General features: G+C 36.4%; 6 protein-coding genes across 6 annotated transcripts; 4 read left to right on the top strand and 2 right to left on the bottom strand.

The window, feature by feature from the left end:
* Window positions 1–214: 214 nt before the first annotated feature.
* Window positions 215–1,864, bottom strand: DED81 (asparagine--tRNA ligase DED81; the record flags this gene model as incomplete). Its single annotated transcript, XM_071051574.1, has 1 exon — window positions 215–1,864. One exon carries the CDS (start codon window positions 1,862–1,864, stop codon window positions 215–217), a length of 1,650 nt encoding a protein of 549 aa, XP_070907603.1.
* Window positions 1,865–2,397: 533 nt separating this feature from the next.
* RNJ42_01408 (proline--tRNA ligase) lies at window positions 2,398–4,428 on the top strand (the record flags this gene model as incomplete). Its single annotated transcript, XM_071051573.1, has 1 exon — window positions 2,398–4,428. The coding sequence occupies one exon, from the start codon at window positions 2,398–2,400 to the stop codon at window positions 4,426–4,428; it is 2,031 nt and encodes a 676-aa protein (XP_070907602.1).
* A 452-nt stretch (window positions 4,429–4,880) lies between these two features.
* On the bottom strand, window positions 4,881–7,190 carry RNJ42_01407 (arrestin family protein; the record flags this gene model as incomplete). Its single annotated transcript, XM_071051572.1, has 1 exon — window positions 4,881–7,190. The coding sequence occupies one exon, from the start codon at window positions 7,188–7,190 to the stop codon at window positions 4,881–4,883; it is 2,310 nt and encodes a 769-aa protein (XP_070907601.1).
* Window positions 7,191–8,492: 1,302 nt separating this feature from the next.
* LAG2 (Lag2p) lies at window positions 8,493–10,565 on the top strand (the record flags this gene model as incomplete). The annotated part of the gene is made up of 1 exon (XM_071051571.1): window positions 8,493–10,565. The coding sequence occupies one exon, from the start codon at window positions 8,493–8,495 to the stop codon at window positions 10,563–10,565; it is 2,073 nt and encodes a 690-aa protein (XP_070907600.1).
* Window positions 10,566–11,385: 820 nt separating this feature from the next.
* On the top strand, window positions 11,386–11,754 carry RNJ42_01405 (uncharacterized protein; the record flags this gene model as incomplete). Its single annotated transcript, XM_071051570.1, has 1 exon — window positions 11,386–11,754. One exon carries the CDS (start codon window positions 11,386–11,388, stop codon window positions 11,752–11,754), a length of 369 nt encoding a protein of 122 aa, XP_070907599.1.
* A 689-nt stretch (window positions 11,755–12,443) lies between these two features.
* IFM1 (translation initiation factor 2) lies at window positions 12,444–14,480 on the top strand (the record flags this gene model as incomplete). Its single annotated transcript, XM_071051569.1, has 1 exon — window positions 12,444–14,480. The coding sequence occupies one exon, from the start codon at window positions 12,444–12,446 to the stop codon at window positions 14,478–14,480; it is 2,037 nt and encodes a 678-aa protein (XP_070907598.1).
* Between the last annotated feature and the right edge of the window lie 32 nt (window positions 14,481–14,512).

The following is a 14,512-nucleotide window of genomic DNA, read 5'->3' as shown; positions in this document are numbered from 1 at the left end:
TTGTAGAATTGAATACATAATAAACAAAAAAAATAATGCGTTACTCATATCAGTTTTCAACTTACGTACGATATTGGCTATAAATACATATATTCAGTATATTAACTAAGCAAAATTAAAATTACCAACAGAACGAGGAAATAAACAGTATTTACAATCATACGATGTGCAAAAATGACTACACTATTAATAGATTTATATTAGCGTAATTAGTTTATGGCTTACATCTACCAGAGAAACGTGGGTATAAGGAACAATCTCTAACAGTGAATCTATCACATAACCATGCTAGAATACGTTCGGTACCCAGACCGTAACCACCGTGAGGACATGTACCATACTTTCTTTGGTCAATAAACCAGTAGTAGGCCTTTGGGTCAATACCTTCACGCTTGAAACCAGCTAGCAATTCTTCTTCAGTGTTAATTCTCATAGAACCACCAGTGATTTCACCGACAGTTGGCATCAAAACGTCAACAGATTCGGTAACACGGTTGTCATCCTTACAACGTGGCATGTAGAAAGATTTGATTTCAGCTGGGAACTTTGTTAGAAGGATTGGAACACCGATAGTGTCAGTCATCTTTCTTTCAGCGGCTTCAGCAATATCGTCACCAAACTGGAACTCTTCACCTTCTTCGTTCTTAATACCGTGTTCTTTCAACCATTCAATGGCGTCCTTGTACTCCAATCTCTTGAATGGGTATTGTGGAGCAACAAAGTCTGGGTTCAATTGCTTGACCAATGGACCAGCAACTGGGTCTTCTAGAATGTATTGGACAGTCTTACAGATAACACGTTCAATGTGATCCAATAAATCGTCAAATGTTAGGAAGGCCAATTCGGCTTCAATGTGAGTATATTCAGACAAATGTCTTCTAGTGTGAGACTTTTCGGCACGGAAAGATTCTTGGATACAGTACACGTCACCAAGAGCTGGCAAACATGTTTCTAAGTATAATTGAGAACTCTGGGTTAGGTAAGCTTCTTCACCGTAGTAGTCTAGCTTGAAAAGGGTGGAACCACCTTCAACTTGAGTTTGGACCATACATGGTGGGGTAACTTCAGTCAAGCTTTCTTCTTCAAAAACACGTCTGATGGACTTCATTAGAGAGGCACGAACCTTCATGACGGCAGATAGAGTCTCACCTCTTAGGGTCAAATGACGTTGGTCTAGAAGTAGAGATGGGTCAGCACCTTCGGCAATCTTGTTAGTGAAAGCATCGTCACCGGATGGAGCCAAGCCGACGATCTCGTAGTAGTCTACAACCAATTCAACACCACCTGGGGCAGATTTACCTTCTGGCACCTTGGTAACGGTACCGTATAGAGTGACAGTAGATTCAATGGTCAAGTCCAAAGTTTGTTGGGCGATAGCCAAGTCACCGGTTAGGACGGATTGCAAGAACCCAGAACCGTCTCTTAGGACAATGAAGACAACCTTCTTGTTGGAACGCAATCTGTGGATCCAACCGGAAACCTTGACTCTTTCACCGACCTTAGAGTAAGACTGGTTGATTCTGGCCTTCTGGGCTGCTGGTAGAGCCTTATCCTCCTCAATCTTGATGTTCAAAGCGGCCATCTGCTTAGCAGCATTGTCAGCTTGTTGCTGTTGCTTCTTCAATTCTTGTTCCTTGGCCTTGGCAGCCTTCTTCTTTAGACCGTCACAACCCTTACGGGCTTTCTTCAAAGCAGAGGCAGAAATCTCCTGGTACTCGTTGTCAGCCTCCTTAAAGACAAACAACTTAGGCTCAGCGTCAGTCTCAGCAGAGTATAGAGCAAAAGCAGGAGTCTGGAATGGCTTCTCTTGCGTACCAGCACCGGCTTCATCAGCACCGGTCTTCTCGTTAATATAAAAAGACATTTGTCAGTTTTTTTGTTATGATTATATTGATCTACCTTTACAATATCTCATAAAAAAAAATATAAAAATAAAAAAGCAATCAATTGAACTTAGAAAAAGCTAATAACGTTATAGAAAATGATTAATATGACATGAAGTGAATAGAAAACAAAACTTGTTCTCAATCCCATAGAAGCTCATCCCACTTAAGAAATGACCCATCGGACATATTCCCCGCTCCTACGCCGCTTTCTAACTAACCAAAACCAACAACGCAACCAAAAAAAAATTTTGATGAAAAAAAACTTTGATGAAAAAATTTGAAAAAAAAACAAAAAAAATTTTTTTTTTGCGATGCCCTTTGCGTTGGAGGTGTATGGCGTATGCAGTGATATCAGGAACAACATATTATAAACAAAAAGCTTGAAAGTTAACTGTATTGCGGAGTTCTTATTTACCTTGTTAATTTGGAGTATATAAGTAAATTTTTTTCGTTTTAAGGGGTAATTGTAAGCTTAAGCAGAAATAGTAAAAGTACTTGAACCAAAAAAGGAATGTCTGTTGAGGAACAATTTGCTAAGTTGTGTTTGGCTGATAAGCCAGCTGATGCTGTTGCTGTGAAGTCTCTTGTTTTCAAGCCTAAGACAGCTAAGACAGCTACTCCTGTGCCAATTGTTGTAGTTGCTTTGCAGAGCACTAACACACCATCTCCAGTTATTGCTCAGGCTTCTGGGTTGAAGGACCCAAGGTTAGCTCGTGATGATTTGTTCAAGAGTTTCTTCCAATGTGACACTGCTAAGTCTTTCACTCTGGCTCACTTGAAGAGTGCTGAAACCGAGTTCAAGTTGTTGATTGATGCTAACTTGAAGGAGGTTTCTCCAGAGACCGCTTTGCAGCTAAACGACACGTTGACTATTAAGAAATCCGAGCTATGCAGCTATTTGGACCAGTTTGCCGAATACAGACAAGAAGTTGACTTCTCTGTTGAGGTGAAGAAGGAGGCCGCTCCAGCTAAGGATAAAGCTGCCAAGGTTGCTCAGAAGAGCGCTGCCCTAGAGGATGCCAAGTTGATTGGTATTACCGTTGACAAGTCCAAAGACTTCTCCGGCTGGTACCAACAGATTGTTACCAAGGGTGAAATGTTGGACTACTATGATGTCTCTGGTTGTTACATCTTGAGACCTCCATCTTATGCTATTTGGGAAGCTATCCAAGAGTACTTCAACGCCAAGATTAGAAGCATCGGTGTTAAGAACGCTTACTTCCCAATGTTCGTTTCTTCCCGTGTCCTAGAGAAGGAAAAGGACCACGTCGAAGGTTTCGCTCCAGAAGTCGCATGGGTCACTAAGGCTGGTACCTCTGATCTAGAAGAACCAATCGCCATTAGACCAACTTCTGAGACTGTTATTTACCCTTACTATGCCAAGTGGGTTCAATCTTACAGAGACTTGCCATTGAAGTTGAACCAGTGGAACTCTGTCGTTAGATGGGAATTCAAGCACCCACAACCTTTCCTAAGAACCAGAGAATTCTTGTGGCAAGAGGGTCACACTGCATTTTTGGAAAAGCAAGAAGCTGTTGATGAAGTTATGCAAATTTTGGACTTCTATGCTGGTATTTACGAGGAATTGCTAGCAGTTCCAGTTGTAAAGGGTAAGAAGACCGAAAAGGAGAAGTTCGCTGGTGCCGACTTCACGACTACCTGTGAAGGTTACATTCCAGAGACTGGTCGTGGTATCCAAGGTGCTACCTCTCACTACCTAGGCCAGAACTTCTCTAAGATGTTCAACTTCTCTGTTGAAAACCCATTGGGTTCTGAACATCCAAAGATCTTTGCTTACCAAAACTCCTGGGGTTTTTCTACCCGTAGTATCGGTGTTATGACGATGATTCACTCTGACAACAAAGGTCTGGTCATTCCACCTAGAGTTGCTGACAACCAAGCTGTTGTCATTCCAGTTGGTATCACCAAGAAGACTTCTGATGAACAACGTAAGCACATTCACGAATCTGCTAAGAATGTCGAGGACCGCTTGAAGAAGGCCTCCATTAGAGCTATTGGTGATTACAATGACAACTACACTCCTGGTTGGAAGTTCTCCCAATATGAATTGAAGGGTATTCCATTACGTATTGAAATTGGTCCAAAGGATATCGAACAAGGACAAGTTATGATTGTACGTAGAAATGACTCTCGTAAGTACGTTGTGAAGCTGGATGAATTGGAATCTCGTGTTCCAGAAATTTTGGATGAACTACACAATGACTTGTTTAACAAGGCTAAGGAACTATACGACAGTCACAGAGTACTAGTCAATGAATGGAAGGATTTCGTTCCTGCTTTGAACAAGAAGAACGTTATTTTGGCTCCATGGTGTGGTGTAATGGAATGTGAAGAGGATATCAAGGATTCTTCTGCTAGAAAGGATGACGGTGAAGAATTTGAAGAAGATGACAAGGCTCCAAGTATGGGCGCTAAATCACTATGTATTCCATTTGAACAACCAGCTCTACCTGAAGGTCAAAAGTGTATTAAATGTGAACGTGCTGCTGCTCAATACTGTATGTTCGGTCGTTCATACTGATTAGTATGTTTAACTTATCATTTTGTTTATTTGCATTTGCACACATGTTTGTATAATTTATCTAAAAAATTATTTTCAAAAATATATGATATTATGAAAGAGAACAACTAAATATTTGAAAAACATGTAGTTAGTAATTCTATAAAGTTAAAATATAAAAACAGCAGTGCTGACAATAAAAAAGAATTGGACGAGTCCGGAATCGAACCGAAGACCTCTCCCATGCTAAGGGAGCGCGCTACCAACTACGCCACACGCCCATAATGAATTGATGATTGTTAAGATAAATCAAATGGTATAGTTTAGTATCTAGAAACCACTACTTTCAGATTCAATTGATCTGTCAGCTTCCAACATATTCAGATTAGATATCTTTTCTTTTTTATATTTTTCTAGTTATTTATCATGAATATAAACGGTCATAAATCTATAAAAGAAGCTTTTTAGTAGTCCTATTTTTTCTTTGTAAATATTTCCACTAAACTTGCGAAGGAACCAGACTTATGGCTAGGAGAGAGATTTCCTTTAGATGAAGATCTCTGCATTGGTACAGATGAAGACTGTTCCTCATTAGTGAGATCTACAGGTGTCATTCCAAATGCGAACTTCTTGTTGACAGTACTATTCTTTTGATAATTGGATGGGTTTGGTGATTGAATATATCCAGACCCATTGCTTGGTAAAATGTTTAAAGATGATGAAGAGCTATTGTTACTACGACTGAGATTATTATTCGAGTATCTTCTGCTAGGAACAGTCAAAGATGAGTTCGATTTCTGATGAGTAAATTGTGGCCTTTCTAACTGTAATGTTTCGGTATTATCGATCTGGCTCTCTTCTGGATAAGCAGGTGGTAAATCGTCACCTAGAACCTCACTTTTCAGGGCTTTATCATATGAAGGAACCCGAGAAATATCTTTATTTTGAAAGTCATTCCTTAAGGAAGAAGACGATGCCACGTTTGGGAATGAAGCGTCTCTTGATATATTCGCATATGCAGGTGTGAGAGAAGGGCTTGCTGGAAATCTTTCTATTTCTGTAAAATACGTTTGGTTTAGCTGGGCATCAGCAGAGCTAGCACGTTCCATACTTAATCCTTGTAGATCAGCATTTAATTGTTCTAAATTAATTTCACTCCCAAGACCTATGGGAGTGCTTGTCCCTGAATTGACATTGTTTATACCAAGTCCCACTGGTGTTGGAGTAGCAATTTCTACTGGAGACATTCTACCATTCCAGACTCTATCATAAACATGACTACCATAGTCTGGGGGGACCATAAGCCCATTTACAGACTGATTGAATTCAGTATTAGTATTAGCCATAGAACATAATTCAACAGCTGATCTTGACCGCGTAAACAGGATATCCTCGTTCTCATTTATGATATTATCATCATCTAGAGCCAAACTAGCATCTTGTAGTAAAATCGGGCTAGTATTCCCAGATGAAGAACCAATATTAATACTCGGCTTGTTTATTAGCAAATTTGGATATGAACCAAATTGCTTTATGTCTCTTTCGATTGCTTCCGGTGTTTTCGTTTTAACTGGAACAAATGGAGATATAAATAGCATTATGGGTAAAGATGCTCTTAGTTCGGACACATGCCCGTCAGGATTTATCAGACAAATAACAAACTTTAGTTTATGACGAACCTTGATGCTGTTTAAAACGGCACAGTCTTGTGCACATTTTAGAAGATTCGATGGGATATCAATTGCGGTATTTATAGTCCAATTATCTTGGAACTCTAACTCATCGCTATCGAAATCTTGTTCTCCATCAGTCAATGTTACAGGTGCATGTTTCCTTCTTCTTAATTTGGCGAGATGCCCGAACGGATCCTTGATCTTTACTTTACTCACTAATCGGTCACCCAAATCTGTAATACCAAAGGATGAGCATAGTTGAGTATTTTCTACTAAATGGATTTTTACGGGTCCTAATCTCAAACCTTTTAGTAATGGTGATATAACGATGTCTATTGATGTACTAGAACCAATTGGAACAGCTTTTGCTGGTATGCTGATGGAGTAATCAACCTTTTCAGGCCATGTATTATCCACTGAGATAGTTTCCGTTAATTCTAGAGCATCGGGTCTTAACGTTCTGATGACTCTCAGATGTCTCCGGCAAATCAAGTCAGCTAATTTCGGTCTTTCTATAATAGCTTCGATTGTATACGTCACTGCCGCATTAGGTAGTCCTTCTATACTTTCAGTTAAAGATCCTGGCAGAACAGCATTAAAGGGAAATTCATAGTTACCCCTAACCAAAGTGTGATAGTTAGAGGATGTCAGAGATGAAGAGCTACCAAATGAAAGAATCGAGTTTGTTGATTTAGCTCTTTTTCTTTTCATTAGATTCTCACTTATTTTCCTTTCTTCTGGGGTAAATCCAGATTCGCTAGATATCGTAGTCTTACCATAATTGTCATACAGATTTGCAAAATAATTTTTTATGTTGAAGTTATCCCATTGGTGAAGGTAAAACCTGCGTTGTACCTTGTTGTATTTAATCACTTGGCCCTTGGGCTGGTTCTTCATTGGAACATTCATGTATATTTTACCATTGAGTCTCAATGACATGTTCTTGATATGAACCGGTTGTTGTACAGAGAAGACCACAGTCCCGGATAAAAATACAGAGGAAGCTTCCTCAGCATTGCCCTTCAAAAGAATGATATCATCCTCTACATTGTTTAAACGGATATCAAACAACAAAGGGTCCTTAGAACTGCTATTTTTGCTGGACAACATTTGCAGTTATTATATGATACGTGGTTGTTTGTTTCTTTTGAGTTTTATTTTACAAGACTTTAAAATAAGATATAATTTTTGTTATAAAGGTGCAAATAAGAAAAAACAGGAAAGTTGAGCTTCGATTTATCTGATTAAAATTATTTTTGAATTTCTATAAGAGAGAACCCTTTAATTATTTTTTCAGTTACTTTATACGTCTCTTAGCGAAATATTATCTTTGCTTTTTTAAGTTTCTTTCTTTTTTTTATATATATAATATAATTATATTAAATATAAAAAAGAAATAAATTAAATTAATAGTCTCTACTATGATCTCTACACTATGATCTCTACACTATGATCTCTACACTATCTCTACACTGGATGATCTCAATAAGATGGGCTCGACACAATAATCTCAACACGATGATCTCATACACGATGAACTTCAAACATGATAAATGAATTTATATAATATCTGCATATATATGAACATCAATGAAACGAAATGTATATAAAGGAATTAAAAGTAGGTAATTCTAGAATGAACAATTAAATAAAAGAAAGAAAGAAACTTATCAAGTGCCCAGCATAAATAATTTGAAGTCCGAAAAGATGTTACTACTACCTTCAACATAGAACAAGGCGTATGACAGGTATGAAATAATAGAAAAAACGTGCATACATAGTGCACCACATAGTGCAATACCAGCATTTTTCAAACTTCATACTTATTACATTGATACGTATGCAGTTATATGCTAGCATACTTCGAAATTTCTTTCTTTTTTTGTTAATATGTAATACAATCCTTAGATCTAGAAAAGAAGAATAACAAAAGAAAGAAAACAAAGTCGATACTCAGGGTAACCCATTGTACCTCTTTACACTTAAATACTTCGTACTTTGTTATATAGTTCTGCGGCCGGTGATAATAGCTATATCACCGGTTTCTCTTTTTTTAATTTTATAATTCCAAAACGCAGCTGTTCGATTCCTGTTTGGAGCAGTGTTTTCAATATTGTCTTGTGGTGGTGCAAAAGGAAAGGAAAGGTGTAAGAAGAAGGTGCAGGGGGGGCGAGAAGAAGGGAGAGCTTTTTAAATTTACCAAAGCACAAAAAAAAAAAGGAAAAAAAAGCTATTTATATATCAATGGGATGCATCAATGAGTTGTAAAATTGAGTCATTTTATCAAATTGACAGCTATTGATGGCGATATACACATCTAGAATCACCAAAAGTCAAACAAAGAAAGATAAAAAAAAACTAATAAAACTAATAAAAAATTAGAGCGGTTAGCAAATATTCTATCTTATCATAATGAATGTGTTAGAAGTCATTAAGCAGTATAAAGGAACTTCGGATAATGATATCAAGTATATGGCTCTAAAACAGCCTGTTCAGATCAAGAACATACAACTTGATTTCAATAGGCTGATGTTGGAAATATACCTGCCGGAACTGGTTACTGGGGATGATCCGGAACTGAAACAGTTGATATGTTTTGAAATTTTACCGAAACTGACGTTATCGCTATTTTCGGAGCAAATTGAGGAGTCTGTGACCCCGGACCTCATGTGGGCTTATATTGAGCGGTTTGTATTCAATCGTATTATTGACAAGATGACTGAATGTGATGAAGAGGCTCTCGAAACCCTCTTGCAGGCATTAAGAAATATCGTTTTCTTACTCCATGAGAAAGACATTACTGTGTTTACAGTAACGAAGAACAAACTGGTGTTTGATGATCATTATAAGACAGAATACCAGGCTGACGAAATTTATAAACTAGCTAACTGTATGAAGATTGAATACATGAAGATGAACTCTGTAGCCGGACTACAAGGTTATCAGGAGATATTACAGAAACTAATAGAAATAAGCTTCGATGGAAGAGTAAGGCCCTTAGATATTCGAATTCTAAGAGTATGTGCGGAGGTTACAAAAGATTTTGAGACTTTCAACAAATCCACTGAGAATTTATTTTACTGCTTAATAGAAAGAGCAAGGCTTTTTGAGGTGGGTGATAATTTTGACCTATTCAATTTGAACAACTTGGCAGTTATGTCCAAGATATGGTACAAATTCCAAACTAAGGCAGAACAAATTTTGTCTACCAAAGCAACTGAGTTGAAATCAGAAACTGAGCCGAAGAAAGTTGATAAAATCATTCGAATCATTAACAACATGAAGGCTTATATGTTTCAAACAACTATTATAAATAACAATTCCCCTTTGATTGACACCAAGTTCTCTTTAGAACTTTCAATGACACTAATACAGGCTTTATCGAACACACTATCTGATATGGAAAAGAAAAATAAAATAACAAAACCCAGTAACGTCAATAATTTTATTATACCCCAGGAAAAACAGATTGATATTAATATTGAAGATGTTGATCAACAGGCATATTTGGAGGAGTTAGATGCAGATCTTTCATCAAATTACGATGAGGATCTCAGTTTCACTGTTGATTTTGAAGACGACGAAAACAGTAGTAGTGTATTAATGATTGATGAAATGCATCTATCTGAGATTAATGAATACAAGACAGTGTGTTACTCTATCGTTTCAAACAGTCTTGATTTTTTCTACTCGTTGTTTGAAGCTGGAGGAAAGGCTGTATACCATGCAGGAGAAGAGTTAGACTCTCTGAGAAGTAGCTTAGTGTATCTAAAAGGTGTTGCAGATAGATTAAATTCTGATCTCCGAATTGATTCCTTATTTATGGAATTTTTTGAGAAAGTAGACAATAATGGGAATCTAAAACATCAAGATTATGATCTCCTACAGATGATAGACATTCAGAAGTTTATCCTTGGCGATAATCACGAAAAAAAAGATCAGATACTCTATACCATAAGGGAACTTTTAAAGAAAGATGACAACTCATTAAAGGATCTCCAATCGATTATTGAAATTATAGATATATTAGTTGGTTTGAGGTCGCAACACGTAGATGCATACTTGTACCTAGACAAGGACGATCAAAATCAGATTGCGAGAGCACTATTACCTCACCTGAAAACGAATAAAACATTCGTATACACCATAAAGGTCGGGAACATATCCAAGAAAGTGGATGAAGGTGCTACTTTCAGGACTATGGTCTATACAACTATCTCTCGGCTGGAAATCACTGACCATCTAGTAGTTTGCGCACTTATAGAATTCTTACTACGCTACGGTATCAAGGATAAACAAGATATAATTAAGCAAATCGCCCAGAGTACTTTGAAACGTCTCCTAAATGAAAATTACGAACAGATACAAGCCTTAGAACTACAATGGTACAGCCAGATAGTGCTCCCCTTAATGACAGACTCTTCTTTACCCGTCAATGATTTTTTCGTATCTTTCCCACCAATAATCCAAGTCAATACTATATAATTTAATATATCCAAATTTATGTACTTTTTCCAAGAGTTTCTCTATACGCCCCCCCCTCATCCCAATCTTTTCACACTGCTATATACACAATACTTTTCCATAAACAGCAGTTTTCCTATTTACTAACCTCCTGTGCACCTGATCCCACCCCTTAGGAACCCCCCTATGATAGTTTTAAACCCTTTGTTCTAGAATGTCCCTCTTTTAAACAATGGGGATGCCTTATTGCTTAAATCCCCGTATAAAGTACTGTCTCACTCTCCCTCTCTCAGCTCCCGCGAGCAAATGCTTCTTTCTGATGATTTATATTTTGTTTTTTTAGGGGTTGCGTGAAAGTTTGGTGTGGGGCCCTCATGTCTTTTCTTTGTTCAAAGGGTTTTTGGACTTGATGAACCTTTGACAATCCAGTGGATTGGGATTAATGTATTCTCATTCAGTGGAAACGTAATATATTCATGTCTACACTGATCAATGGGAAGAGGGGTGTCTAGAAATTGAACATTAACAGAAATCTTTATAATTAGAACAGAAAACTACAAATCTGTCAAAAAAACTTGATAGACAATTTGTAAAAGTTTATGCGACACAGGGTAGGATAATTGAAAAACCACTGTATACCCACTATGGTCTTTTCTGACATTTCTTTCTTTTTAACTTATTTTTGCATGTCGTCTTGATCCCAATATTAATATAAAAATGTAACATATTTATGTGCAATTATCTTCTATTGAAATTACTATCTTTATTATATATCTATATATTCAAAACTGTAAACATATACCACATAAATTAAAAAAGTTACTGAAATACACACATAACAATGAGTTTGAGAAATATTAATTCACCACCAACGGCTAAAGAGGACGATATTCATCCTCCTTTCCCTGTAACCAGGCGTAGATCGAGCAATTACATCGATGCTCTAAATGTGCATAAAAGTGATTTGACTGATACGACGAATATGAATCTACAGGATGCTAAACATGCTATAACATCTCAGGAACAAAATGAGCATGAAAATAGAAACAACAGTTTAAACCAGGGTGCTGAGTCGATGGGTGTCGAGAAGCATGTCAATGACAACATGCAGGACCTACCCCAAGGCCAGAGACCAGGTAATCAGAGAAGAAGATCTTCCTTTGATTATGAAGATTTCAAGAAGAGTGTGTATAACAAGATGTTCGAGTAATTCTTTTTTTTTTTAAACGGATCAGTTAATGAAAAGGAACTGCTTTGATTGTTTTTGCAAGAAAAAAATATATACATAGACATTCTTAAATATACTAGGTTAAATGAATACATATAAAATTACGGCAACGATAACAAAAATAATAATAATGATAACTATAAATAAAAAACTGATCTATTAGGTGAATTCATTTTTCATATCGTCTACTCTTTAGAATTTAATTGTAATGTCATACAAACTTCATGTTCATTTATTGTATTTGTCTCCTTAAACTCCTTGTCAATTAATTAATATTATTACAGCATGATTTAAAAGTGACCTCAAATATAGATGTAATCAATTTATTGATCTTGGTATTATGCAATTATATATTTATAGGCACGTGATTATTTCGTAAGCTATTAAATTTCGTAGTGCTCTCTTGAATGATTAAATAGTAAGCTGCGATTCCCATAGCAGTACTAGACTCATCTCTAATCGGAATAAACCCTGCTTTCTATTTTAACAACTTTTATTACATAGCTAAAACATTTTGGAGCTCATAATCTCATCCGATTAATACTATAGTTAGAGAGGAAGCGAATTGGTTCTTATCTGACTGCTTTAACTTACTTCATATTCATAAATTTAAAACCAGTATCAACTAGTTTGAATTCCGCTTATAGTTTAGTGTTGATTAATATTTGGCTATGCTGAAACCGCTATTTTACTTGGGAAGAAGTACGACGAGATGTCCCAGGCCCATAGCTGCAATCAATTATTCAATTCGAAACAATTTTAGTGCCTGGTCCTTGAATTATTCTAGAAATAATAAATTATCGAGGAGAAAGAAGAGGTCTGAACCGAAGCCTCTAACGTTTACCATTCCTAATTATATTTCCGTAAACAAATTATCGAATTTGATCAATTGTAGGGTAGAGGATTTAGTAAGGGATTTAAAGAAGCTTGGATTTGAGAATGTTACAAATAATTATATACTGTCCAAGGAATTCACTGAACTGATCTTACAGGAATATAACTACGATATATCAACTTCTGCTTCTAATTTAACGGTAGGTAATGTTTATGATGAATTAAAATCCCCTATAAATCCTACACTTTTACAAAGACGACCCCCAGTTGTTACCATTATGGGACATGTTGATCATGGCAAAACCACTATTATAGACTATTTAAGAAAATCTTCCGTGGTGGAGCTGGAACATGGTGGTATAACACAACATATCGGAGCATTTCAAGTGGTAACACCTGTTTCTAATAGGAAGATTACCTTTTTGGATACACCAGGACATGCAGCTTTCTTGAAAATGAGAGAAAGAGGTGCAAATATCACTGATATTATTGTCCTAGTTGTATCTGTAGAGGATTCTGTGATGCCACAAACCATTGAGGCCATTAAGCATATAAAGAAGTCAGGAAATCAACTCATTGTAGCTATTACTAAAATGGACAAGATACATGATACTAGACAAAAAGAGAAGATGTTAACTAAAGTTGAGAATGACTTGATTGGACAAGGAATAGAAATTGAAAAGATTGGAGGTGATGTACAAGTGATACCAATAAGTGCCAAAAGTGGTGAAAATATGGAACTTCTTGAAGAATCTATTGTTATATTAAGCGATATAATGGATATCAGAGCTGAAAACGCTCCTAAAACAGTTGCAGAAGGTTGGATATTAGAAAGTAAAGTGAAGAAAACGATTGGTAATGCTGCCACGGTCCTCATCAAAAAAGGTACAGTAAAACGTGGTGATATTTTGATATGCGGTAATACTTATTGTAAAGTAAGAAATATGAAAGGAAGTGGTGATGGAGCAGAACAAGTTCAGAAAGCCCCACCAGCAGAAGCTGTAGAAATATCAGGTTGGAAAGAGCTACCCGATGTAGGAGATGAGATTATTCAGGTAAAAAGTGAAGCAATTGCAAAGAAGTACATTGCAAAAAGAATTAAATTAGAAGAAACCGAAAAGGATGGCCAATTAGTCGAAAGAATGAATGAAAGACGGCTTCAAGAGGCAATGGAGAAACATATTAAAGCAAATAAGGACGTAGATGAAGATTTGGATGAAGTCACGAAAGAGGAAGAGAATAAAATCAAAGAAGTAAATTTTATAGTAAAGACTGATGTATCTGGTTCTGTTGAAGCCATAGTAGGAAGTATAGCAAATCTAGGAAATAACGAGGTTTGCTGTAAAGTTGTTGAAGCCTCTGTCGGGATACCTACTGAAGGCGATTTGAAAATGGCAAATATAACAAATAGTCAAATACTTTGCTTTAATTTAGGGGCCCTTCCAAATGACGTTCTGAATAATAAACTAAATGTTAAAGTTAGGCAGTATAACGTTATCTATAAACTGATTGAAGATGTCACGCAAATTCTGATAGATAATTTGACGCCAATATTTCAAAAAAAATTCCTAGCAACTGTTGAAATCAGGGATATATTTGAGTATAACCTCAAAAAAAAAATAATTAAGATTGCGGGATGTAAAGTCGTTAATGGTCAAATTAATAGGAATTCTTTGATACAAATTACTAGAGGCGAAGGAAACAAAATTGTTTACGAAGGTAAATTAGCCACACTAAAACATGGTAAAGATGATATAGCTGCTGTTACTAAAGGACATGAATGTGGGATAACATTTGAGAATAATTTTGAAGATTATAAAAAGGGCGATTCTATATTGGTTTATGAAAATGTCAAACAAGAGCGGTTCTTGTAATTACATGGAAAAAGTTGTAAATACTAATAAAT

The sequence above is a fragment of the Nakaseomyces bracarensis genome (genome assembly GCF_045282275.1).
Source record: "Nakaseomyces bracarensis strain CBM3 chromosome Unknown Scaff6_1, whole genome shotgun sequence".
NCBI lineage: Eukaryota > Fungi > Ascomycota > Saccharomycetes > Saccharomycetales > Saccharomycetaceae > Nakaseomyces > Nakaseomyces bracarensis.
This window is presented reverse-complemented; position numbering and strand designations above follow the sequence as displayed.